This window comes from Syngnathus scovelli, chromosome 19 (genome assembly GCF_024217435.2).
Source record: "Syngnathus scovelli strain Florida chromosome 19, RoL_Ssco_1.2, whole genome shotgun sequence".
Classification (NCBI taxonomy): domain Eukaryota; kingdom Metazoa; phylum Chordata; class Actinopteri; order Syngnathiformes; family Syngnathidae; genus Syngnathus; species Syngnathus scovelli.
Genome location: NC_090865.1, coordinates 2493067 through 2517983, shown reverse-complemented (window position 1 = coordinate 2517983; position 24917 = coordinate 2493067). Strand labels below are relative to the sequence as shown.

General features: G+C 44.5%; 3 protein-coding genes and 1 long non-coding RNA gene across 22 annotated transcripts in view; 2 read left to right on the top strand and 2 right to left on the bottom strand.

Annotated features, from left to right (window-relative positions):
- Positions 1 to 27: 27 nt before the first annotated feature.
- On the bottom strand, positions 28 to 4293 carry gpnmb (glycoprotein (transmembrane) nmb). 3 transcript variants are annotated; one of them, XM_049751002.2, is made up of 12 exons: positions 4115 to 4293; positions 3751 to 3906; positions 3515 to 3679; positions 3263 to 3436; positions 3000 to 3161; positions 2587 to 2910; positions 2449 to 2490; positions 2159 to 2347; positions 988 to 1093; positions 694 to 914; positions 539 to 629; positions 28 to 452 (listed from the first exon to the last, which is right to left on the bottom strand). In XM_049751002.2, the coding sequence occupies exons 1-12, from the start codon at positions 4182 to 4184 to the stop codon at positions 299 to 301; spliced, it is 1854 nt and encodes a 617-aa protein (XP_049606959.1). In that variant the 5' UTR covers positions 4185 to 4293; the 3' UTR covers positions 28 to 298. The 3 variants fall into 3 exon arrangements, with proteins under 3 accessions (XP_049606959.1, XP_068504998.1, XP_049606960.1); XM_068648897.1 differs by having other exon boundaries at positions 2159 to 2311; XM_049751003.2 differs by having other exon boundaries at positions 3536 to 3679; positions 4115 to 4292.
- Positions 4294 to 5552: 1259 nt separating this feature from the next.
- On the top strand, positions 5553 to 7961 carry LOC137839698 (uncharacterized). 9 transcript variants are annotated; one of them, XR_011085773.1, is made up of 11 exons: positions 5554 to 5756; positions 5846 to 6461; positions 6576 to 6642; positions 6706 to 6758; positions 6844 to 6901; positions 6985 to 7028; positions 7119 to 7170; positions 7267 to 7360; positions 7441 to 7552; positions 7634 to 7709; positions 7775 to 7961. It is a non-coding gene; the product is annotated as an uncharacterized lncRNA (long non-coding RNA). The 9 variants fall into 9 exon arrangements; XR_011085777.1 differs by having other exon boundaries at positions 5553 to 5756; positions 5846 to 5952; positions 6124 to 6164; positions 6241 to 7028; XR_011085778.1 differs by having other exon boundaries at positions 5553 to 5729; positions 5846 to 5952; positions 6124 to 7028.
- Positions 5987 to 24917, bottom strand: part of kcnh8 (potassium voltage-gated channel, subfamily H (eag-related), member 8) — a 29437-nt gene continuing 10506 nt past the window's right edge. Inside the window, exons 7-24 of one of the 9 annotated variants that reach the window (XM_068648895.1) lie at positions 24402 to 24606; positions 23496 to 23705; positions 22921 to 23120; positions 21884 to 22133; positions 20754 to 20968; positions 20567 to 20605; positions 19875 to 20137; positions 19697 to 19815; positions 19441 to 19520; positions 14760 to 18477; positions 13208 to 13386; positions 11276 to 13072; positions 9793 to 10835; positions 9332 to 9403; positions 7756 to 7921; positions 7296 to 7518; positions 6384 to 7057; positions 5987 to 6068 (exon numbers count right to left, since the gene is read on the bottom strand). In XM_068648895.1, the coding sequence (XP_068504996.1) occupies positions 17974 to 18477; positions 19441 to 19520; positions 19697 to 19815; positions 19875 to 20137; positions 20567 to 20605; positions 20754 to 20968; positions 21884 to 22133; positions 22921 to 23120; positions 23496 to 23705; positions 24402 to 24606 (2085 nt within the window). In that variant the 3' untranslated portion in view covers positions 5987 to 6068; positions 6384 to 7057; positions 7296 to 7518; ... (4 more) ...; positions 13208 to 13386; positions 14760 to 17973. Of the gene's footprint in view, positions 7058 to 7295; positions 7519 to 7755; positions 7922 to 9331; positions 9404 to 9792; positions 10836 to 11275; positions 13073 to 13207; positions 13387 to 14759; positions 18478 to 19440; positions 19521 to 19696; positions 19816 to 19874; positions 20138 to 20566; positions 20606 to 20753; positions 20969 to 21883; positions 22134 to 22920; positions 23121 to 23495; positions 23706 to 24401; positions 24607 to 24917 lie in introns of all 9 variants that reach the window. The other 8 variants (XM_068648892.1, XM_068648891.1, XM_068648890.1 and 5 more) reach the window with 8 other exon arrangements.
- LOC125986996 (polypeptide N-acetylgalactosaminyltransferase 15) lies at positions 12360 to 15531 on the top strand. The gene is made up of 10 exons (XM_049751004.2): positions 12360 to 12802; positions 12896 to 13062; positions 13170 to 13374; positions 13718 to 13885; positions 14039 to 14156; positions 14468 to 14668; positions 14740 to 14871; positions 14968 to 15069; positions 15145 to 15282; positions 15355 to 15531. The coding sequence occupies exons 1-10, from the start codon at positions 12360 to 12362 to the stop codon at positions 15529 to 15531; spliced, it is 1851 nt and encodes a 616-aa protein (XP_049606961.1).

Below are 24917 nucleotides of genomic sequence, written 5' to 3'. Positions count from 1 at the left end.
TTAAATGCAAGCACATTTCTCTGGAGATTTGTTAGTTGGCAGTTTTTATTAGTCATCACATTCTTGTTAATGTCCAATTATTAGTCCAAGCTTGACTGCTTTACACTTAACGTTAGAATCTCTTGAAACACCATATTGCATAATGTATTCCTTGCAAAATGATTACGTACAGTGATTTCCTCTGACATCAGCCAACAGCTCAACACACACTTTATAATTGTTAATGTCATCTTTAGCCTTTAATGGCGTCTTTGATATGCAATGGATTTACCATTAACTGCTATGACAGAAGGGGCACCTAGAGGGGATGTCTCTCGGTCAGCAGGTAATGACGCTCCTCGTTTGAGGGAAACAGCGTCCCCTTCAAGTGCATCACGCGTCCTGCAACCCCAGTGCGTCTGTCGGCATCCTCCAACAGCGACCTACGGATGGGTCGGTACACCTTGTAGCGTCTGGAAGGAGAAGGAAAATGTGTTGCATGCAGGTCAGCTACTCAACCATTTGATTTTATATTCATGTATATTTCTATTTCACTTACCTGTAAACTACACATGCAATCAATGCAAAGAAGGCTAACAATAGAGCACTTGCAGTGAGGACCACCTCAGTAGTATGAGGGTTCTTGGAATCTACAGAAAGGGAAATTGTCCATGAACGTTTTTGCATGTCTCTAACACTTTCTCTATCACTCACCAGGAGTCTCTTGCAACTTGTTGATGGTGACGGTGGTGCTGGTCAGGGTCAAGCTACGAGAGTCCTCCAGCGTAATGTTGACGCAGTAGGTCCCCGGCTGCGGAAATGTTCTCCGAAGGTTCACCTCACACTTTGCAGAAGGAGGAACGTCATTGCACACGATGCTGTCCACCCAAGTGCACGTAGGGTCCGAAACGATGGTGCAGGCTGACGTGGGGACGCTGAAGATGAGGTAAGACTTGAACTTTACTTGGGCAGTGATTCTTTTACCGCTAGAGATAAGGTAACACATACCTGCCGAGGCATTTTACCAGGAAGCTGATGTCAGTCTTGGTGACTCTGGCAGCCAACACGTCAACAATGCGACTGTTGGTCTTGCTCTTGAGTGGATGCTTGGGCTCTGTGGAAAGAAAAAAAAAGCAATGCAAATGCCAATTGAGAGCCTCTATTGTTTAGGATCGGAATCAGAGTGTCCTTTGCAAGCCCTATATATAGGTTCATCTTATTGTTTTTGTGTATTTTATGTTTATTTGTATATTTATCTTCATTCATATTTCTAATTATAATTATATTCATATGTATGTGTATAGTTTAACATAAATATAATTATATTATTCATATTTATAGACAGAGCAATTCAAAACATCCATTTACCATCACTCCACATGGTTATGTCCAAATTGATGATAAATAGATGTTTTGAATTGCTCTGTCGCCCTCCTGTGGTAAAGATCTGAAGCACATGCTTAAACCATTAAGAATAAATCCAAATAAATAAGAAATAAAAAAGAATAAGTAAAAATATAACAATAAATATAAATAAATAGTAAAATATACAAATAGCAATAAAAATATTTATAAATATATTCGGTTTTTTAAAATTATAACATTTTATATTTATAGACATGGCAATTCAAAACATCTATTTACCATCACTCCACTTGGTTATGGACAAATTAATGATAAATGGATGTTTTGAATTGCTCTGTCGCCCTCTTGTGGTAAAGGTCTGGAGCACATGCTAAAACCATTAGAAATAAAAATAAATACAAATAAATAAGAAATAAAAAAAGAATACGTAAAAATACAAACTATAAATATAAATAAATATTAAAATATACTTAGCAATATAAAATATGTATAAATATATTTATAGTTATGATTATATTTATATTTATAGACAGCAATTCAAAACATCTATTTACATCACTCCACTTGGTACAAATTGATGACAAATGGATGTTTTGAATTGCTCTGTCGCCCTCTTGTGGTAAAGGTCTGAAGCAAATGCTAAAACATTAAAAATAAAATGTCTATAAATATAAATAATATAATTATAATTATGAATATCCTTATAAATATTTTATATTGTTTATATTATAATATATGTATGTTATTATATTATTTATAAACCGATAAAACTCCTGGCCCAGACCCAATATAATCCGAGCATTCTGACACTTACCAATGATACTGATGTTACCCACAAAGATTCCGTGCACATAGCGGAAACACTCCTTGTCCTCGTGCACACGTTTAGCGCGAAGCAAAGCAAAAGGGGTCGACTCTGGGGTCACGCTGGAACCGATGAACGGGAAGGTTTCTGTGGTGGGTAAGCCTGTTGTCATGGTGACAGGAGATGAGGTGGGTATCGTTGAGATGGTTGAAAGAAGTGAGATGTTTACATGAAGTTCAGGACTTGCAGGCATGTTTATGGTACATGCAAATTAGCTGCCTTGGGTTTTCAATGCTCACCTTGGGGGGTCGTCTTTAAGGGTGGTGGAGATGTGGGGCGCTCTAAAAGTGGAACAAAAACATGACCACCAAGAACAATCATTAGCAACAATTTTTAATTATTCTAAAGACAAAAAAGTATATAATTTATAGCATTACCAGTTGGGGGTGGTGTGGATGTTGTCGGCATGGACGTGGCAGGAGCAGGCGGACACTCTGCAGGAAACGCCGCCTCCACCACCAACTTGACGCTCATGTTGCCTACCCTGCTGTAGGTGTGCGTGGTCACGTCGCGATGGGTCACCACCTGGTTGCCGTCCCTAAAGTCCCACATATAGTCAACGGCCGCCGCCGTCTTTAAGTAACCACTGGGGTCGTGGAGATGTACTCGGAAGACTACATCCTCGCCCCGGAAGAACACGTTATCGGCTGACTGGTTGACAGCAGACTTCTGGGAGATGTCCACTGCCACTGGAATCAAATCTTCACACGGACAAGCACAGAGAGCATTCTTGATTAGAAAGTTTCTAGTTCGCTTTAAATTCTCATAAAAATGAAAAAGTGTATTCTACCTGTGACGAAGAAAACGGTGTTGTCACTACTCAAGGGACTGTACTTCCTGCGCTCACGTTTACGGTACACCATGACCTCCATGACCTCTGCTCCGAAAGGGATACTGGAGGTGTTGAGGGACAGACTGGAAGAGTGGCCGTCACATGACTCAAAATATTGCCCTGAATCAAGGGAAAAAAAAGATTTAGTCAAGGGTGTGTAGACTTTTTATAGCCTCTATGATTGTGAAAGGAATACGATGACTTGTGTGGAGGGGTCTCACCCATGGTGTGCCAGACGTAGACGTAGTTTTTGCGCCTCCAGTCGTTACTCTGAGGGAAGGGCTTCCCGTCAGGGAACACGTTGCATTTGGTCGCGTCCGGGCATTTGCCAAAGCCGTAATCGTCAAGCCAGGACGTCCAGTTGAAGACGTAGCCCGAGCGGATTTGTCCATTGGCTGCAATAAAGCAAAGTCTTGTGAAGCGCTCTTCTGAAAGTGTGTTAGGAAGGCCCGGCGGGGCCTTTTGAGCAGCACCTGAGGCCTCCAGCTCCGTACCGTCGTCGCAGTGCTCGTCCCACACGAGCTCCCCGTTGTCGTCCTCCTTCTGGCACGGAGGATACTCCAGCTTGGCCGTGAATGTGATGACGGAACCGTTGAGGGCGGGGCTGTCGCTGGTGAGACGCACTGTGGGTTTGCCTCCTGTGACATCAGTTCAACACTTTATCAGAATCAATCTACGCTTGCATGATATCGCGACCAGCAGAACACACCTCGTCTTCTCATGAGCTCCTTGGGTTTGGGTTTCATGGGCGGGTAGAGGTAGTCGTCCCACGGGGCGCTGTCAGGATTCCAGCCGGGGATGCTTGGAATGGGAAAAGGAGACTTTCCGCGGGGGATGTGCTTGTGGGGGAACATGTCAGCATATGCTGGAGAAAGAAACCGTTCATATTAAGACAAAAAAAAAAAAACTTCAGCGGAATGTCAGCTAATTAAACTCATGAGACTCTGGAATAGTCTCATAGAATAGATGGAGGACATCATCACTGTCAAATTGCAAATATTTAAAGTGTACCAATCAAAATGAAGAGTATTAAATACACTCATTTAAAAACAGTAACCGCTAAAAAATCTTACTTTTGCGTCCATCCGCGTGAGAGACAAAATAGATGCATGCCAGCAATAAAATATATGTCAAGACTCCCATCTCCCCCCAAAAAAAGTAAAGTAGTCCTTCTGCTTGAGTTCAGACGTGATGTTGTCCCTCTCTCCTGCTCGTCCTGCTGCGATTTGACTGTTTGTTTGCTTGTGGGCAATAATTAAATCTGGTGCTGGTGAGCACATTGACATGTGACGCTGCTTAACGAGACGCATCTCATCCCTCATTAGAGTGCGTGAGGAAGTCATGAGGAGTGGGGGAAGCATCCTCTTCCTCTTTTCTTCTGTTCACTTTTGAAGAAGAATGCATGGTTGGACTGCAACCAAATGTGACACCGTCCACGGGATTGTGACTTTACTTTACTGACCCAACGTTGGGCCAGAGATTGTTGCACCACAGAAGGTCAAAAGCAGAAGCGTACAAACTGTGTGTGTCATCCAACGTGATTGTCATCATTGTTTCAGCGTTGCTTCCACTCACAAGGTCTTTGCCCAAATTTATTTTCATTTTAAAGGTCAAAGAAAAAGCAGCACATTCAGTAAGCCAAAGCAATCATCATGACAGGTCACTGGGGGGCGCTAGTGTGCAAAAGATAAAGGTTCCCTTGGTGGACGTGACGTCAGACCTGCAGGTGAATTGGAAACAGGTGTGCACAGGTGAGTCATCAAGTGAGTGCGTCGCCTTTTTCAGCACACGAGGAACCTCCTGCACCCACCAGCCATCAAGCGGGGTTCTCCTGGTCAACAAAGCATCTTAAAATGTATGGTTAAGTGGATGTCCATGTTTTGTTTGTGACAGAAGCAGACAAGAAGACACCAGTGTGATTAATTTAAGCGCTTTATTTATGATCACCAATAAAGCAAAGTAACAAACTGCACTCGAGTCTGTCACGTGAGTCTTCAATTTTAGGTTGGAGTGCAGTCACAAGGTCCAGCGGGGACGTCAGCCTTTGACCACTTGTGAAGTTGGAGCGTCATCACAAGTTCTATAGGGAATAAGCTTAGTTTCGAGATTCACATGAAGTACACAATAAAATCGCGAAATTTTCGCGGCAGGATAGCCGAGTGGTTAAATACTTTGCCTGGGAAACGGGAGACCAGGGTTCGACTCCCGCTCAAGTCAACATTTAGAAATTTTACGGTGTGAGACTCGAACTCGAGTCTCCGGAACACCAGGCAAAAGCTTAACCCGTTCGACTACCTGTAAGTTAACAAATATTCGGTTTCTTAATATATAGCTTTGACTTTGTGGCACTACCAACGTACTAGTCAATGAATAGGACAAACGAGCGACTCTGGGCATGACAGGTGATAGTCGAGTGGTTTACGACATTGCCTAATAAACACGGAGTGCGAGTTCGAGCCCAGCCTAGGGCCGACAAGAACCGCTTTTTTCCCCCCCTTATCCCCCCCCCCGTTAAAGTGTACTCACTTTTATCTATTAGTTTTCTTTTTTCTTCAATGACGTCATCACCGGAACACTATAAAAGTCGGGCAAACGAAGCAGTCAGTCTTGCACGCCGCCTCTGACGGAGTGCTCCTCCACCTGCAGCTCTGCACGCGTTTCCACCAGCTCATCTAAAACTTCGATTATGTGAGTATTCTCTTTCTTAGACACAAGGTAAGTACAAATGACGCTTGCTTGCTTTTAAGAATAAACTGCTTTTGCTTGCTTTTAACGTGGAGTTTCTCTTTTTGGCTTGCTTACAGCGTGCTAAGGTGCAAGCTAAATGTTGCACGTGCGTTGGCAATGGACGCCTTAAATTGCACCAAAAAGCATTTATTTGCCATCTGGACGCCGGCGCTGTGAGCTCAAGGTAAGTAGACAAAACAATACACATTCAAACAGAATGAAACGAATGCATAATAATGCATATGCGCTTTAATTGTCTTTTGTCTGCAGGTGAGAGTCTTCAAATTGAGCTGGAACTACCTATGCGTTTCAAAGTGGATACAAAAGTTAATGCTTATCTCTTTTCTGTCCACAGGCCTGTACCTGCAACACAAGGACCAGATTGACTGCAAAATGGCAAAATTTCAGTTTTATATAAAATATATCTATTAAAGTTACTAAATCAAGTAATGTTCTTTTTCTTTGTCTGCAGGCTCCAAAATGGCTGACTTGCTGTCATTGACGTGGCTTCATGAGATATTTGCAGGTCTTCTCTTACTCAACATGCCTACCAAATGTAGCATAGCTAAGCCAAACCGGCTCACAAAGCTGTAAGTTTAAAAGTAGAATACTTACTTTTTTTGCCGTGTCTTTCAGACCAGCAAGCTGTGGGTGGTTGGAGAGAAGTCCAGCGCTGTCCTGCTTTCATCACTGGTGAAACACACGCGCACATTCAGCCATGCACAAATGTTTGACAGTGTATTCCAGCAGGTGACACAATCACGATTCAAGTGGCATTTAACGTGTCTTCCTGCTTTTGTCCACTAGGTGATGCCAAAGGACCGGGTTCTTGCCGCATGGATCTTCTGTGGTGAATAAAAAGCTTATCTGCAAGGTTTGGACCTGTTGCAAATACAAACTGGATGAATCCAAGTACTTAACAGTTTTTTTGTTCTAGGTGCAGGCCATCAGATGGAGTTGTGATCAACTTCCTGTCTAAAATGCAGCCAGGTTTCACACACTACTAAACCCTGTTGCATGTTTTAATTAATAAAAAAATAATAATAAATTGCCTTCTTTCTCCCTCTCGATGCAGTTCAGTTCCATTAAGCATGCTGTCTGGGACTTGGTCACCATGATCCTCCACCTGCTAGGCAAAGAGACATATTCTCCAAAAAGGTCCTCAAAGCTGAACTTACAAAATTGACGTTTGATTGTTCCCCTCGTTTGTGTGCAGGTGTGTCCGTCCTGGCGAGCTGGGCCTGCTGTTGGTCGTCTGAGGTTTGAGTGCTAACTGCTTCAGCACAACTCTACAGTTAAAAATAAAGTCAACCAAAATGGAGTCATTGTGTCTCTTCCTTTTCATTTCAGAGTGCAGGTCCAAAAATTGAAGACTGCCCAAGTGCTTCTACTCCGTTGGCAGGTAAACGAGCTCCCTGAGCAGAAGCACCAGTGGCTAAAGCCAAACTGTGGCAGGGCTTTCATTTTCTGGACCTGGATTTGCAACTTCTATTTGCAGGTGGATCTACAAGGTGAAATGCTACTTGCCGGAAGCTTCATGTCTGTTGCTTTGGACAGGCGTATGTCTCTCTTGGGTCCTCACTGCTTGAAGAGTAAGAGTCCTCTGTTGGTGAGAAGACACATTTCAGCTAACATGTTCCAAAAGTCAAATGACTGTTGTTTTTGTGTCCAGGGTGAAGTGCCAAGAGTCTCCTGCAACACTCGCAGTTTTCTTGTTGCTTCCTCATCCACAAGGTGCTGCAGCCCAATTCTGAGATAGGAGTGGAAGAAATAAAACTTAGATGGTATGATCTTAGAAGACACTGCTTTGCACAATCCTCATGATAATCTTTTGTTCACATTTGTCTTTTTTTTTTTCTCTGCAGTCATCAAGAAACATGAACAGCTTCCTGTTAGTGCAGCCTTGAACACTTGGTGCCAGAAAACTCGTCTTTCGCACTGGTAAGAAAACAGTCTGTACAAGTATTTGACTTAACTTTTGACTTACAGATCTCTTTTTGTCTTAGGTCCACACTCCGACTTGTCCATGCTCGTCCCATTGGCCGACCACTTTTTGTCTTGGGTCCACACTCTGACTTGTCCATTGGCCGACCACTTCTCCACACGGCCAGGAGCAGACTGCCATCCAACTTGTTTATGATTGAATGTTTACTCTGCAAAGGAAATAAAGTTTTATTTGAAAGAACACTAAAACTCAACTCTTACTTGAAAAACACAAACTCAACTCTTCTAACATAAAATCAAACTTTAAAAAAAGAAAATTCTATTTTTTTCCTGAATTTTTTTTTTTTGCAAATTTTTTTTTTCCTGGATTTTTTTTTTTTTTTTTTTTTTACCTGGATTTTTTTTTCCTGGATTTTTTTTTTTGAATTTTTGGGAGGAAAAAACTAGAAAGGGGCGGGACCAAAACTAGAATACTGCATCATGATTCGCCAATTGCTTTGGAAGTGGGTGGGGAAATGAGAATAAATGGCTAGGATTGGTTGAAAGGTGGGCGTGGCTATGCAAATGAGGCGTTCTCTGATTGGTGGAGTTTAGATTGGGCGTGGTTTCATTAATTTGAAGCATTCTGATTGGTCAGATGCGCAAATGCTGCATTCTGATTGGCTGTTCAAAAGTGGGCGTGGTTATGCAAATTAGGTAATGTGATGTGATTGGTCAGACTGAATTTGGGCGGGGTTAGGAGGCGGGCAAAGTGGCACTTAGGTTTTCAAAAGCAGTTTTCAGTCTTGAGGTGAGCTTTGGCCTTCAGTCACTGCCATGGACGCTAGTTTTTGATTGTTCCACTCCATCTCACATGACTCAAAGTGACAGCAATGCAATTGCAGTCACTTTGAGTCATGTGAGATGGAGAGTAACATCAAATACTTGTGTCCATGGCAGTGACCAAAGGCAACTCTCACCTCAAGACTTCAGACAGCTTTCAAACACGTAAGTCCCACTCTTGTAACCACCTAGCATGAAAGACTTCAAATAAGTGAAGCATATTTACTCATAAAACATAAAGACTTGCATTCCAATTTAACAATTTATTAGACAGAAATGCAATTTGAAAACATTTGAGCAGTCAATGTTTGCGTGGAACTAATTTAGTTGCACACAAATATTGACGATAGGCTGTGCAGCTCGAGTGCTTGACAAGCTCACTTGTAATGACACAATTGCCACCAGGGGAAGGTGAGCATATGCAAACAGCTGACGTGTGACAAAAACTAAGTGGCAGGTACTGCACATCATCATCACACTTCTGGACAGGGTTTTCAATGACAGTGAGGCAAACCAAGTTAGGTAAATATTGTTAAAAGCTATACTCATGACTAACTTGGTTTGCATCAATGTCATTGAAAACACTTTCAGAAGTGTGTGATTATAACGTTGTGCAGTACCTGGCACTTAGTTTTTGTCCCAGTGAGTGATATCAGCTGGTTGGATGTGCTCACCTTCCCCCTGGTGGCACTTGTGTGCCATTAGAAGTGACAGGAGAGGTGGGTGAAGTCACAGCCACCTTGTGGTGCAATGAGACATCGTACATCAGCTCCTCAAACGCAACACTGCATACTCACATCACATGTCCAATAGCAGGTCCCACGAAGCTGTTGGCTGGCTGCACCGTTGGGCCCCAAACCTCTCCTATCCTGTCAAGCAGGAAAAAAAAGAGTCAGTGTGCCCTCTACTGGGCACATATTGTACTACACCATTGCAGTACAAGCTTCTGTGGCTCTAAAAGCGTTCACCCAGACTGACTGAGGGGTGAACGTTTGTAATGTCGATGTTTTAAAATGTTCAAAAAGCTTGACTGGTGGTCAAACGACAAAAAATAATAAACTTTATATTATATTACATTTTTATGACAAGAATTTATCTTCCACAACCACTTAGCACTGATTAAAATCACATTTAGAAAAGAATATTTAGTCGCTTTCGACCGTGCTGGTGGACCTAATATTTTGACCCTACCTAGTCACCAGGAATATAATGCTACATAGAAGGGAAAAAGAAGGCATACATAGGGAGCAAGTCGTACCTTAGGAGAACATTTGGCTGGTAGACGACCAACAGCCGACGTGGAGCCTCCACTTTTCCACTTTTGCGTGGAAAACATACAAAACCACGTTGAAGTCAAACGCTTTCGTTGATTCACGAACGATTGACAGCTGAGTGCCACTTGTGGGCGTGCTAGTTAACAACAAGCCACCTTTGTTATTGTTTTACAATAGCTAGCTAGCTTCAAGTGAAGCTCTAACAGGTAGAGGTAATGACGTTAACCACTCGACCAAAGACTCGTGACGATGGCAGTGACAGAAGAGCAACCCACGCTCACCTCAAGACTGAAACCTGCCTTCAAAAACCTAAGTGCCACTTTGCCCGCCTCCTACCTCGCCAAATTCAGTCTGGCCAATCAGAGCGCAGCTGAAATTGGCATGACCACGCCTACTTTTTAAAAGCCAATCGGAAGGCAGCATTTCAAATCAACGACGCCACGCCTACTTTACATCAGGACCCCTCGTCTGCATAACCACGCCCTCTTTCCAACCAATCGGATTTCATTCTCATTGCCCCACCCACTACCTCAGCGAATCATGAAGCAGTATTTAATAAGCAAAATGAAAAAAAATATAGTCACAAACTTTATGCAGAAGTGAAAGAAAATCGACAAAGTACAACCCGTCGGTAAGGTCGGGTCCCGAACCATGGTTCCATCGTGTTAGCATGCATGCATTTGCAAATAAACGGCAATTGGAGAGCTTGAAAATCTTTAAATTACTTGCTCAAAACACAGCTTGCAGTCACCCGTAGACCTGCTCACTGAACCGGATATAATCTCCAATGACCTTTTACTTTGAGATTAATACTGAATCGGTTTCGTATCAATGGCAAGTATACTGTTAAACTACTAAAACGCCTGCACATGTCAACTTACTTGAATCGTTTACTTAGCTCCTCCCTCCAATGGTTCCTGGGTTTTAAGTGCAGTTAATGTGCTCCTGCGCCCCCTGGTGGTCACACTGTCTAACAACAGGTGATCTCATGTGGACTTTATTCGGGGAAAGGAACAAACGTGGCGCCCTGGGAGTAAAACAGAACATTGCATACATACAAACAATAATCAAATAATTATCTCAACATTTTTATGCAGGAGATAAAACAGCCCAAATTAAAAATGTATATTCATGTTTTTTTCCCCCTTTTGATATTTTATAAGACACAATTTCATTATCCTGTTGGGATCATATGTACAAATTTTGAGTCTTTGCGTTCACAAATAAAAAAATTTCTCACTGGGCACATGCAGTCAATTTTTAAAGGGCAAGTGGAATGCAGACACATTCCTCCTGTGTGTGTGTGTGTGTGTCTCTCTCTGTGGTGGGAGGAAAGCCTTCTCCTCAAGTGTACTTTGGCTTAACAGACAACATATGGGAGTGTTTGCTTCTGGAAAAGCATGATATTATTTTATCCCCATTTGCCCTATGACTGAACATGTTCCCACCAGAACACAAGCAACTAACCTGGGCTGACCCCTTCTCTTTTCCTCCACGCAGGCCTCTCATTTGGGTCCGCCTTCTCTTTCTTCTCCACCTAGCACATTTGCTCCTTCTCTGAGAAAAGCTCCTGCAAAGAACAATGACCCTGACACACTACATTAGCGCAGATTGCTGGTTAACACACAAATGAACTTCTATTTAACCCCGTTCGTGTTTCTCAGATGTCCTCATCTCACCGCTGTAATCACAAACATGAGAGGAAACGCCGCCCTGTCATCCCAAGTAGGAGGGGCAATAAATATACTGTGTTTGCAGATGTGTACTATGTTTAATTCAATGTGTGTGCAGTAAGGGGTTACAAATGCGTTAAAAATCTCATAAAAATATTTTTACTGCAGTGCTGTAACTCTAAATCTGACGGTGATAGCAACCTGCTGGGAAAACTCGATTTTCCATCGTCTTATCCTTCATCCAGATGAACTGTCAAACTGCCAAGACGGAACCATGAGATCCAAACTGGACCCGAATGCTGCTGTTTTCCGACTTTGACAGATGGCCTGCAGCCTACGAACAGCACCAAAGCAAGACTGTCAAACACACAACTTGATGTTGTCATTGTTCAGTTATGTCGATTATTTTCAAGACAGGCTTGTAAAAATTATGCTCTGAAAAATTATTCAGTCTTGAGTCTTCTGCTAAGGATCATGGATGAATTTGAGCTTACCCATTAGAGTGAGTGGTGTGGGTACAACCTTGTCTGATCGCACAAATAAATATAAAAACTTACATTTTTGATCAATTCTATGCAATAGACTTTTTGACGACTTGGGGAATTGGAGGAGCCAAACGTGAGGAACGGCTTGGGTAATTGGAGGAGCCAAACGAGAGCGCTGCAGGCTTTAGGACCGCGGGGTGTGCACGATGACAGGCGATCCACTCCACAGTAATGGGAGTTGTTGGTGCTCTGGGCAACCTGCTCGTCCAGTCTAATGGATTCAAATGTGGTCGGTGCGCTCATGGCGCAGTGGATTACTTTTTTGGATAGATTAAACCCAAGCATGGAAGTGGGACTTGAACTGGGCTAAGTTTTTGGGAGCCTCTCTGCAACATGGGGCTGTGGGGCAGACACCGGAGGATCTTGTGTTTATGGTTGTTGCTTCTTGGAGTCACTTTGCTTCTGTTGATAGTTTCTGACCTTTTCCACGAAGAAGAAGAACAACAACGCTCCCACCAGACACTTGCTGGCGCCCCACGCCGCCCCTTCCAGCGGCCCCCGGATCCACCGGACGATTTGGAGCTGATCGGAGACGCAGACTTGGAGCTGGTACCCGAGTTCGTCCCCATTAACTCGCTTAAGGAGGACCAACTTTTGTTCGTGGCGTCCACGCAGAACGCAAAAGACCTGCGGCATAAGAATGGGTATTACAAGATGTTCTTGCCCGCGTCGAGGAAGGAATTTCTGTCCGGTCGTGTGGAAGAAGAAGAAGAGCAGGATCAATACGACAACCAGATCTCAGCGTATCGCTCACTGCCCGAGGCGCGACATCCTAAGTGAGTATGGGACGTAAACAAAATCACTTTTACGCATGGACTACTTCGGTGTGGATACGTTACTCAGTGTGAGATGGATTGTTTTTGTGATAGGTGCTTTGGCGAACAGTACAGTGAATCATTGCCTTCTGCCAGCGTGGTCATCTGCTTTCACGATGAGGCTTGGTCCACACTTTTACGCACACTGCACAGCGTCATCAGCACAGCGCCCAGTGCTTTCCTGCTGGAGCTCCTCCTAGTGGACGACTTCAGTACACATGGTATGAGTGCCTATAGATGACATCGGGAACAGGAATCACAGTTTGGCGGTGGTCTATAAATTCTTATGCATTCTCCATCATGTATTCATTTATCCATCCCAACACAGATAACTTGAAGACTGAGCTCAGTGAATATGTGTCCCACCTGGATGGGGTACGTTTGATTCGCAGCACAAAGCGCCTCGGGGTCGGAGGGTGCCGTAACCTGGGTGCATCCATAGCTTCGGGGGAGGTTCTGGTGTTCATGGATTCACACGTTGAATGCCACAACGGCTGGCTGGAACCACTCCTGGAGAGGGTGGCCCAGGACAGGTAAGAGCCCACCTAATAATAAAAAGAAGAAAAAATACCTCATGCCACCCACACCAATAGACAAAGAGCACAGTAGTACATGCTAGTAGGGTGACAAATGTCATTCCATAGCAGGGGGTGCGGCTCTCGTGGTGTGGCTCCAATTAGGCCTCCAATTAGGCAGCTCTCTTTGGTCGGTAATGGATAGCCTGCGTTTCTGTTTTGCTCCACATCTTTTGTCGCTATCATTCGACCACATGAAAGAAATATTTTAAACACATGTAATCCAGAGACAGGACTAATAAAAGACAGCGTGTTATTTGACTCAGACACGCACGTCATGGATGTGGTGGTTTTTTTGCAGGACCAGAGTTGTTTCCCCCATCATGGATGTGATCCACTGGGAGACTTTCATGTACAACGCCACCCGGTGGCCAGTGTGGGGGGTTTTCGACTGGAATCTGGACTTTTCCTGGGAATCCAAACCGCAACTGCTGGACGGGGACTCGGACTTGGCGGTTGAACCTGTATTGTGAGTTTACAGGCTGTTATGGCCTTTCTGTGTCATGACTACAGCCCAAAGTTGAACTTCCGTTGTTCCGACGTTTTAACACAACAGAGGAATGTTTTTCTCAATCTTCTGTGCTGTGATTACTTCAACCTGTTCTGATTCTGACTGCAATAGGAGTCCAGCATTAGGAGGTGGAGTTCTGGCCATGGATAGACATTTCTTCCATAAAGTGGGAGCCTTTGATCCTGGGATTCTACTGTGGGGAGGAGAACAGATTGAGCTGTCAATCAGGGTTGGTTTTTGTTTGAAATCCAGCGCAAAGAAATATGAATCATATGTAAATGGTTTTTCACTGCACTTGGGTGATCCACTTGCCTTTAGCCAAGTTGTTGAGAATGTTGTGTTCAAGTAATGGTCTTGGAATGTTTTGCTTTCCACCAGAGATCAAAATAACAAGAGAATATGACTTGACCATTTGACCCCATTTTAGGGAAATGTGATGACTTCAATGTGACACAAAAGATTGTTATTCACATTCTTTCAAATGAGAATCCAACAGGAAGAGGAAACCTAATCCTGCTGTTATTGCTAATGCTATCCAAGGTGTGGTCGTGCGGCGGCTCAATGGAGGTGGTTCCTTGCTCCCGAGTGGCCCACCTAGACCACCGCCTCCCCCGCCCCCCTTCCCGTTTCCAAGACCAGGAGCAGCTTGAGAGGAACAAGATCCGCATAGCTGACACGTGGATGGACACGTACCGCAATATTTTCTACAGGCGGGACACGCTGGCTCATTTTATTAGGCAGGTGTGTGTGTGTCGAGTGATATCGGAGTACCCCCGTACAAAATGTACAAAAATGTGCTCTATTACGTGCAGTCTGAGAGGCCGAATATTACCGAGCGCCAGCAGTTGAAGATGACTTTGGGATGTAGGGACTTCCACTGGTACCTGACGACGATCCATCCCCAACTTTACATTCCGCAGGATAGACCAGGATTCTCGGGCGAGGTAATATGGGAACACACAGGCAATATTTAAGAAAATATTTAGAAAAATACTTACTTAGTCAAATACTGAATGTGAGTCACTTTTGTCTTTTCAAAGTTGTACAACGTCGCAGTCGGTGGCTGCATCGACCACCACCCGGGTCAAGGGGCGCAAGTCGGAGCCATGATCCTAGCGCCGTGCAGTGGCACAGGCAGGCAGGTAACCATGGCAACAGTCTCCTCACACACTGAAAAAAAGACGCAGGCCACAAAGATAACCTGCAGGTTATTGCAGCATTGTGACCTCAACTCCGACGGGGAAGTGCGATGGGGTCCCGCGGGGGCTTTGTGTATGGACGCCGTCGGAGACCAGGTGGTCCTCTCCCAGTGTTGGCAGCCAATCAGCGAAAGGCTCCAGTGGACGTTCATAAAGGTGAAGCAGGACAAAGATTTTTATAACCCCTTGAGATGACTTTCAGGTCTGCAAGGTTTTGTTTCTTTCCAGCTGAGTGGCCAGTTGCTACATCGGCAGTCTCAGCTGTGTGTGGAGGCTGTGAAGGATGGACGTGGCACGCCATCGGACCAAGTCGGTGCCCAGACGGGTGCGGGAGACCTCGTCTTGCGCCCCTGCACGCGGCATCCCACGCAGCAGTGGCACTTTGAGCAGCTCGTGTCGCCCTAATATTTGTCCAAAAAATGTATATAATAATAATCTATCATTATCTACATTATGGTAAATTTTTTCCAATATTTTCTCCTGTTTTAAGGATTTTAGATGGAACTCCTATTTTTAATAAAAGACTATCAGCTCACATCTAAAGAGCATGATGAAATTGTTAATAAATTTAAGCAGTAAAAAGTTTTTTTTTTTTTCAATTTTACCTCCATAAACAGATGTGAACAGCAGATGGCGTTGTTTATAAACCTTAAGATCAAGGTTTTCCAAAATCTGCCCAATGGGCTTGCTATACCACCAGCAGATACACAATGAATTAATTGCAATCCTGCAATCTAGTGGTTAAAAAAAAAAAAAAGAACATGTCACTTCCCTTTCAAGGAGGAGACGCCGTCATTTGGTAGATGTTGCAGAAGCTTCACTTGATGGAACTTGATGAAAGGAAGCCACCATTCATCTCCGGCTTGTGACGTACCTATTGTTCTGCCACCCTTTGCGGCGGCAGCGTTTGTACCATAACACACATGGGAGCAGCTCAGAGTCATTTATCAAACACACAAGTGTCGTGTGAGCTCCATTCACGTCCTCTCCTTTGTCTGCAATGCAAACACAGCAGACGGCATCTCAAACACAAACGGTAAAACACTCAAGTGATCAGTGTGGCTGTGCACACAATCACAAGATTAGCGTGGATGAGGGCCAGAAATAATATTTTACAGCTGGTACATTTTAACATTGTGAAAATAAATTAACAGTAAGAAATTAAAATGCATCGTCGGAATCAAAAAGGTGAAAGAGATCCAAGTTGAATGTACTTACGTCGTTCTGCGTTCGTGTTAGCCAAATCTAACTGACCTTTTCAGTTGAATGGAAAAAAAAAAAAAAACAGGATGGGCCTCAGTTTGGACTGAGTGATATCATGAGAAATGGTTAATAAAAGATGAGTTCACTGTTGGGAGGAAAAATTATATCACGTTACTATGGATGAGGGAAATAGTTGATAGAAACTCCGAGGAAAGAAGAACAGCTACTTTGGATGAATATTTAAACACTGAAGAATATTTTAAAAAAATGACCCTGACTTAACAGTCATGTTAGTCATTTATTAGCATATCAATTCTCGGATCTAATATCAAAATCTGAAGGGAGGATAAAATGATTTATTCCAGTACATTCCATGTGCAAAGGATCTTAATACAACATTAATGCAAATCATCAGAAGCCAATCAGGACCTTTATCCGATTCGGAATCCCCGCCTATGCCGCCCAACAAAACTGGCACTACCTCGTAACCTAATAACTTCTTGCATTCTTTAAGGTATAAAAATACATTTTGTTTTGATACATTCATATAAATATAAAAGTCTTCAATATTGTGCATTTCTGTGGGAATATTGCCTTCGTTCTTCACCAAACGGCCTAACCAATTTGATATCGGTCTACTCCTGACCCCCCGCCCCCACAACAGGTATGCATCTGATGCCTTTAGGCTTTAAATTACCTGGCTGTTTCCAAAAAATGAACCCACATCAATAAATATGCATCAGTAAATGTCAAGTTTGGTTATTAAAACAGTGTTGTCATTTAAATAGAAGGATAAATGGCGAGCTGGGACATGCGGCATGTTAATGTGCGTCTACAGCAACTACTCAAAAAAGTGCTCCCACTAGCATGCACAGAGAGACCACGGAAGGGGGACCGAGAACCGGTGATGGGGAAATATTGGAAAAGAGCCCGAGAGGGAGAAGCCGAGCCTACTTAGTGTGACAGCAGGCCCGGAGTTGCTCCGAGCCAAGCGTAGCCAGCACCCCCAACCCGACCGCCCCCGGTTCCCCTAGGACCAGTCGGAAAGAGTGCAATATGTCTAACCTCTTGTTCCTCATCCCCCCAACGTGTTGGATAACCAGGAGCAATCCGGGCTGGTCCTTGGGAAAGAGCAGCGAGAGGTAGGTAGGAGGCTTCAGCAAACAGTTGAGTGGGGATGGCCCACCTCCACTAAAGACTCCTCATCGTGGATGGCTCATCAGAGGATTTTTTTTTTTTCTTCTAGCCTTAATGTTTTCATACCTGCATCTTTTTGGCCCTGAAAAAGGTATCAAACCTCGGAGTCCGATAATAAATTGCATGGGTAGAAAGACTCCTACTGTGTGTGTATTGCTTTCAAATTGCTTTCGAATGGGAAGGTGCCTCAGGGGGTAGTCGGGTGGCAGAAGGAAAGGAAGGGAAGGAGGAAGGGAGGGGTTTGGTTATTTGCCTTTAACCTTTAATCCCTGTCTTAATAAACAGCAAAATGCAAAAAAGCTAACGCTAACACAACCAATTTGTTTTCATGCGTGTTTTCATTGTGTCTCTAATGCAAGAGTGACCTTGCATCCCTGCAAAACCCATGTGATCATTCCCAGTCATGTCTACGGAAAGAAAGGCCAATGGCTGCCAGATGCAGGCCTGCTACAAAGTCTTACTTTGGTTCTGGTAGAGCTCCACGAGTCCACAGGGAGGGGAGCGCCCGTACCTCCGATGAGGGCTCGCGCCACTCCCGTCCTGCGGAGGTGGACCGTGTACCCTTGACCTGATAGAGGTAGAAAGCCCGTCTTTGCATCGGTGAGTCTCCGGTGAGCCGAAGGGCGAGGAAGTCAGCTGTGCCTCTGCGATGATGGAGGAGGATTGCGTTTGAAAGGGACCGGGGGCGTACCCCAGTTGAAGGTCCCGGGGTCTGTGCCACGAGGGCGCCGGGAGCCGAGAGGGGGGCGTGTCCGTCCAGATGGAGGGAGTCTGAGACGAGGGTGGGGAAGGGCAGCGCGTGTGGGCCGGGTGAATGCGCTGGCCCGGGGAGCAATGTGTGGGGCACGCCACTGTTGCTTGGGGCCCGGATGACATCAGGGTCTCCATGAGCTGGGCCATTCGCTTCATCACCTGGCCAAGGTCTGCTACTTCCCTGCCTAGGTTTAGCACCTTCCAATGAACAAAGCAAAATAAACAACACGTGCGATATTCAATCACTCAATTCATCAATGCATTGTCTGTCAGTTTAATCATCCATCCATGCGTGGGGGGGTGGGCATGTGGACAGAGGGCCATGAAAGCATGCCAAGATGCCATCTGCCTGTGCCGGTTGGAGCACTCATTGCCATTCATCAGTTCAATCATGCATACCAGCAACCGGCGAGAGAACACCAGCCATCCCAGCAGCATTGCCGCTACGGCAGGTGGGAGACGACAAACCCCTCACTGGCCACAACATTAGGTACACCTGCATGTGTAGACTGACTGACTGACTGAAGAACACGTTTAAATGCTAGCACATTCTGCTGCATCAATTGTAGCGGGCCAGTCCAAACACGGGCTTGGATAAAAATAGAAATGGTGAAAGCGACAGGCCAATTTGACACGCCGTCAATACGGTGGCAGTTCTGCTTTGCCACCTCGCAGAAGAATTGTGGGAGGTGCCGTGCGGCGGTAAGCAAAACCACTATCAAGATGTAAGCTTTTGTCAGTACATTTTGCTGCTGTATAAGTCATGTGAGTCAGAAAAATTTTGACCTCAAGTCATTGAATGCTTTGCAAGCTCCTTCTCGTCATTACTGTGCAATTATTCAAGCTGCTATTGACCCGGGCTTCTCTGAGGACTCACGCGTCGTGTTTTCTATTACGCAAAACACAGGGGACCATGTGAGGCCATGCATTGTCATCATACTTATAACCCCAAAGAATTAACCTTCGGGGAAATGTATGCAAGTGTAGAGCTAAAAGGCAAAGGTTGAAGGTTTATCGACATGCTTACACATTTTGGAGATGATTAAAAAGGCGCACTCACTGAAGATCTCAGCGGCCCCTTTATGTCTGCAACTTTTTTCACGCTTGTGTAACACACACACACACACACACGTGCATACGCTGGCTCACGCACACACTCGCCTGTTGGTTGAGCTGTCGGAGTTGTCCTCTGGTCTCCTCGGCTTTTGCAGCTAATTCCGCCGTGCTGATGTGTGGCGTTTCTGTGACATAAAATGGAGCGGTTCAACTCGGTCCCGGGAGTGCTGAGGTGCGCATTTAAAAAAAAAAACATCTGACAGCCAGAAATGTTGCAAAGTCACATTAATCATAGCTAAACAAGCCAAGGCAAGTAAGCATTTTCACTTGACTGTATGTGAATGAGATGTGTTGCTAGCACCTGTGGTGGATGCTGAGGCACTGGTGGGATCATTGTCATGGCAACCACGGTTGGAAGAGAAACCTGGGAAGGGCAGCAGACTTTCTGTCCCTTCGTTGTCCTCTGTTCCGTCCACTACCCTGCACAGAGATGTAATGATGTGGGAGTGTCCTACTCAGTGTAAAACTATCCAACTCACCTCGGGCTCAAGTCGCAAGGGTCCAACGTGACCAGTGTAATCTCCTGGCTCATCCTTCCAGACTTTTCAGAGTTGCGTCCCGCGCTTCCGTGATTGGCTCGATCGTCTGGAGACGACCCACCGGCGGCCCTGAGGGTCACTGCCCTGTTCTGCTCCGATGACAGACAATCATCATCTTGCCTCACGTCCTTGTCATGTCCCCGCTGGGTCTCGTCGAGAGGCGCGCAACCCTGAACGAGTCGCCCGTTCCTTTTCACACCTGACTGCGAGCGGAGGGAAACAATAATGGATTGTTTAGAGTACTTTCAAAGATGTGTACATATCAAAATAAATGATGACATTTGGACATGCGAGCAAGGCGAAAGGATTGCGCAACATTTGTGATGAAGCCGCTGTGATAGGGGTTAGGGTAAATATCGATCGACCCAACTCTCGAAGGAAAAAAAAAAATACAAACAGTACAAAGTTCAAGAATGCTGGATTGATTTTGTTGATGTGTAAAAAAATAATCTGACGGTTATATCAAAGTGAAGGTGCAGCCTAATTGACCCTCCATCACATTTCCCATCATCAGCAATCGGTCAAGAAACGTTTCATATCCTGTAATGAGCCCATGAAAATATTCCGGGCTGCATCTTTTAAATCACGGCCCTCAAAATATGGATGTGAAAGATTGTATGTGATGAAGGTACCTGAGAGTCAAGAGCTGCAGTGGACAGTTTGGCCTTCACCTGGAAGACAGCCAGACAGGGAAAGGCCTTAAAAAGAGCAATCGACCGGCCTACTCTTTTTTTTTTTCCTCATCGATAAACAAGCAACACAAAGAGATCCTCCCTGAAATCTCAATTCATTTCATGTGTCACAACATGTATGACTCACATGTGTCTCTTGTCCCTCCCTCAGGTTGTAGGTGAGATCCTGCTGAATGTCCTGCACAAAGTGATGCGAGTACTCCGGGTAGAGGTCCAGCACCTCATACAGACCCTTTAAATTAATACACTGCAGGTCGCAGTAGGTCAGCGCTTTCACGTCCGCGTTGGTTTTGATGACTCGGTCGTCTAAGGACAGGTTGGCTCCAATCAGGTCGCCTTTACCTGCATCAGAATTGGGGACATGGTGTGAGGTTCTGCTCAAAAATCAAATCAAATGCATGTACAAGTTGTGTCCTTAATTGACTTTGCTCCGCCGTAATTAACTTGCAGGGAATAAACACACACGTTATGCATAATAAATAATATCATTATCGATTCAAGGCGAGATGTCGTTTCAAGCAGATGTTTGTGGATGGAAAATCTCCTCCTGGGAATCAGGTTGGTTTGGATTATGATTCAGATTGGTTCTGTGAATTGAGACATTTTGTATAATTACACCACTTCATCCTAGGAAAAAACATATTTTACATGAATGTTATTAGTCATGAATCATGGTTAAAAAACAAAAACAAAAAAGCAGATTACAAACTATGGCCAAGTGAGTAAAGTAATAATAATTAAAAAAAAAATCATGATGAATTGGAACAGTTCATTTTGTGTCTTTGAAGGTGCCACATTAGTCTTTTTAACGCATCTTACAGTTTGTTTTCCTCTCATTAAAACCTCTAAAAATGCTTTTGATAGAAACACACCATTATAATAATTACTTTGCTGTATAAATAAATTGTTTTTGCAGAATTGCATTTTTGCCAAAAGTTTTCAGCTCATTAAGGAGAACTCATGTCTGCAAAGAGTTATGTAAAGCTAACCAGGCTGTTGTCAATGTACGTTGTTGGTTCTTTCTGTTTTGCTTTTGAATGTCTTTAGGTGTTTGTTTATAAATGCTTTAAGGTGTTTAGGTTTTAAATCTTACTAAATGCAATTTCGTGGTGGCCTTTTCGAAACAATGGGCTCATTTGCAAGGAACCAACAGTGAGGCTCTCTCATTGTCAAGGCTGCTGCTGCTGCTGCACTTTTCCTTTTTAAGTTTTAATAAAGACACGGAGGGACTCATAGGATATATACGGTAAATCTCACCAAGAATTGCCAACACCATGCCGTCCTTCAAGACCTCCATGCTCCCGGAGCACACAAAGAAGATGGCCTGCAGGGCATCGCCCTCTCGGAGGAGGTACTCTCCAGGAGCGCAGAAGGTGGTCTTGATGTGGAGCGACAGAGAGCGCAGGCAGCCCCTGCTGGCCGAGGCGAAGAGGGACAGCTCCAGGATCTCCTTGTTCAGATGCATGGTGATGTCGGAGCGGAGCTCATCCGGGAAGTCCTTCAGCAGCTGGGAAGACCACAAGACATAAAAGTTGGGGTGCATTTTTCAATTCATTTATTATTATTATTATTGATGCCACAATTCTTAGTTTGTTGATTAAATATTACAGTATAATCACATCATAAATAACGGATGGCTGGGTCCTTAAAATGTGCTTAATTACGATAAATAAATCACTGCATTTATGAGGAGTAATAATAGCTTCAATATATAGCGCCTTTCATAGGACCCAAGGAGAATTTTAATATTCTCTCTACATCATTATCATGATGATTAAGAAGCAGTAGATGTAGTAGTAGAGCGTTCTTCAACGCGGTTCATGAATGAATCACAACTACACACTGTTGCCACACACAGAAAAGCAACCAAATTCAAAACAACGCCGTCTGATATATCTTTATAAAAAATAAGCTAAACGTATTTGCCGCCTGTCTCTCCTCCCTTGTCAGGACTAAAATCTGGAGCTCAGCAACACATAAGACTGATCAATGAGCCATCAGGGCCTAGCCGACTGTAATCAAGACGCTCATCTTTAATTCATCTGTCTGAGATTCATCAGCATCGCTCCATCTCGGCGTCGCTGGGCGATGGTGACAGCTGTCTCACGCAGCCATTTGCAGCCTGGAGCCAAGAGCCGCTATTCCGCTGCCTGCCTCACTTTTTGCTCAAGGTTGGAACGAGACACTGTGTCTCACCATTCATTTTGCCCATAAAATGTCCTCCAATAACCTCTGTGAGGACACTCCAACTTGAAGACAACAATTTTCTAGAGAGGGGAACCTCTTGTTTGTACCTCATTACAGTCGATGCCGTTGTTGACTGACCAGGTTGTCTGAAAATACTCCAGCATTCGCTGCTTCAGGCTGTGCGGCAGATGATGCACTCGTATAAAGTCCTTGAGGTCTTTGGTCCTGGTGTGATACTGGGACCAGCGGGAGTACATCCTCTGGATTATGGCTGTCACATTGCCAAAGACCAATGCGTGCATTAATGCTGTAAGAAGAAAATACATTTTCTGTTATATTTTATTTCAGAACAGCAAAGAAGTGGCTGACATTTGCATTTTTTTTTTTTCCATATCACCTCTGGGTCCTCAAGAACATTTGTCCCAAATTGCTACGATTGACACAGCGCTGCCGCAAGTGCTGCACGGGTATGCAAAAGTAAGCGTGGAAGCCTCCAGGTGTTCGAGAACATTTAACATTTTTGCAGGCGTGAGGGTGGAATGACCACGGGGGAAAACCCCGCCACGGTTACCTTTCTTCGCCCCCTAAAAGTGGATCAGACTGACCCAATTAAATCGAGTTGATTGATGCGCCTGCAAAATTAGAATCTAAGTACAGTATGTGTGGAATTATTTCCGCCTACCTCCTATAAGCATGACGCAAATGGAAAAGATCTTCTCGATGTCGGTGTTGGCCGACACGTTGCCGAAGCCCACGCTGGTGAGGCTGCTGAGGGTGAAGTAGAGCGAGGCCACGTAGACGCTGCGGATGGCCGGCCCGCTGCCGGTGTTGTTCACGCTTCCCATGGGGTAATACGGCGACTCCAGACGCTTGGCCAGCTCGTGAAGCCAACCTGGGTATATTACGTGCATATTTATATCAATATTCAGTTGTTATGGAGAAGGACATGGCTAAATCTAGAACAATGGGTTCAACAGAAGCATATCAGATGCTTTGGAAGCAGAACTAATCCCTGGTCAAGCCAGAGTGGAGACATGCAGCTGATCCCTGGAGAGTCTAGCTCAGACACTGATGAATGGTAATTGGATAGAAGCCCCTCACAGCTGCCCGACTTCAACGTACGCACGGCATCAAAAATACATAATTAGGATACAACGCATTAATCCTTGTATTTTATGACACCGAGACGCAGTAATTGGTCAAGAGGAATCGGCGTCATTCTCATGGCCCGGTCAATGCTGACCCGGAACGGCTTGCGAGGACAACAGCGAGAGGTAATTGCGAGCGGCGCACTTCATCGATACTGACCAGAGATCAGCCCCGGGGGTCTCATTATATGAGGGGCCCTGCGAGGGATAAGCCTCGGCTTGACTCATTAATTATCAGGCGAATCGCACCGTTCTCTCACAATCACCTGTCTGCACAAACGCCTGAATCGATAAAAACGATGATTCATCATCATCTAAATGTAGATGCTAAAAAACACCTTTTTTTGCACATATTTATAGGTAGCTTACTTTACTGTATTTCAAATGCAACCCTTAGAGAAAAAATTATATATTATATATATGAATTTAATATTGCTCACCAATATCCCAGTTGTAGGCGTTGGCCTCCATTTCCATTTTACCGATGATGTACCAGATGCAGGCCATCCAATGAGCCAGCAAGGCGAACATGGACATGAGCAAGGTCAGGACCACGGTGCTGTGCTGGGAGTAGCGGTCCATTTTCTGGAGGAGGCGAAGCAAACGCAGCAGGCGCACCGTTTTCAACAAGTGCACCACGGACACCTGGCGGAAGAGATAAAAACCACGTGAGATGGAGACGTAACACGATAAGCCTCCCGTTTGAAAGTCGTGGACCGAGGTAGCTATTATTTACGTAGCTGGGATGTAGGACAAGGATGATAGGTTGCGGATGTTCCAACTATATTTGCACATACGGGAGCCCAACTAGGGAGTATGAAAAACTAGGACATGTGGAAGTATACTCGTGTGATGTTGCAACTCGGGAGGACATATGGAAGAGAAATACAAGCTGATGGCATGTGAACAATATCAAGAAGAAAAATGTGTGGTCACTTCTTATCGGAGCTGCTTTG

What these genes read in the sequence shown, in the direction of transcription:
- gpnmb (XM_049751002.2), bottom strand. Translation starts at nt 4,184, where the DNA reads ATGGGAGTCTTGACATATATTTTATTGCTGGCATGCATCTATTTTGTC. An exon ending in CTTAAAGACGACCCCCCAAG is followed by an intron (nt 2,348 to 2,448) that starts GTGAGCATTGAA and finishes CAACCATCTCAA; the next exon opens with CGATACCCACCTCATCTCCT. An exon ending in GGGTAACATCAGTATCATTG is followed by an intron (nt 1,094 to 2,158) that starts GTAAGTGTCAGA and finishes TTCTTTCCACAG; the next exon opens with AGCCCAAGCATCCACTCAAG.
- LOC125986996 (XM_049751004.2), top strand. Translation starts at nt 12,360, where the DNA reads ATGGGGCTGTGGGGCAGACACCGGAGGATCTTGTGTTTATGGTTGTTG. An exon ending in TTGGCGGTTGAACCTGTATT is followed by an intron (nt 13,886 to 14,038) that starts GTGAGTTTACAG and finishes TGACTGCAATAG; the next exon opens with GAGTCCAGCATTAGGAGGTG. An exon ending in TCCAGTGGACGTTCATAAAG is followed by an intron (nt 15,283 to 15,354) that starts GTGAAGCAGGAC and finishes GTTTCTTTCCAG; the next exon opens with CTGAGTGGCCAGTTGCTACA.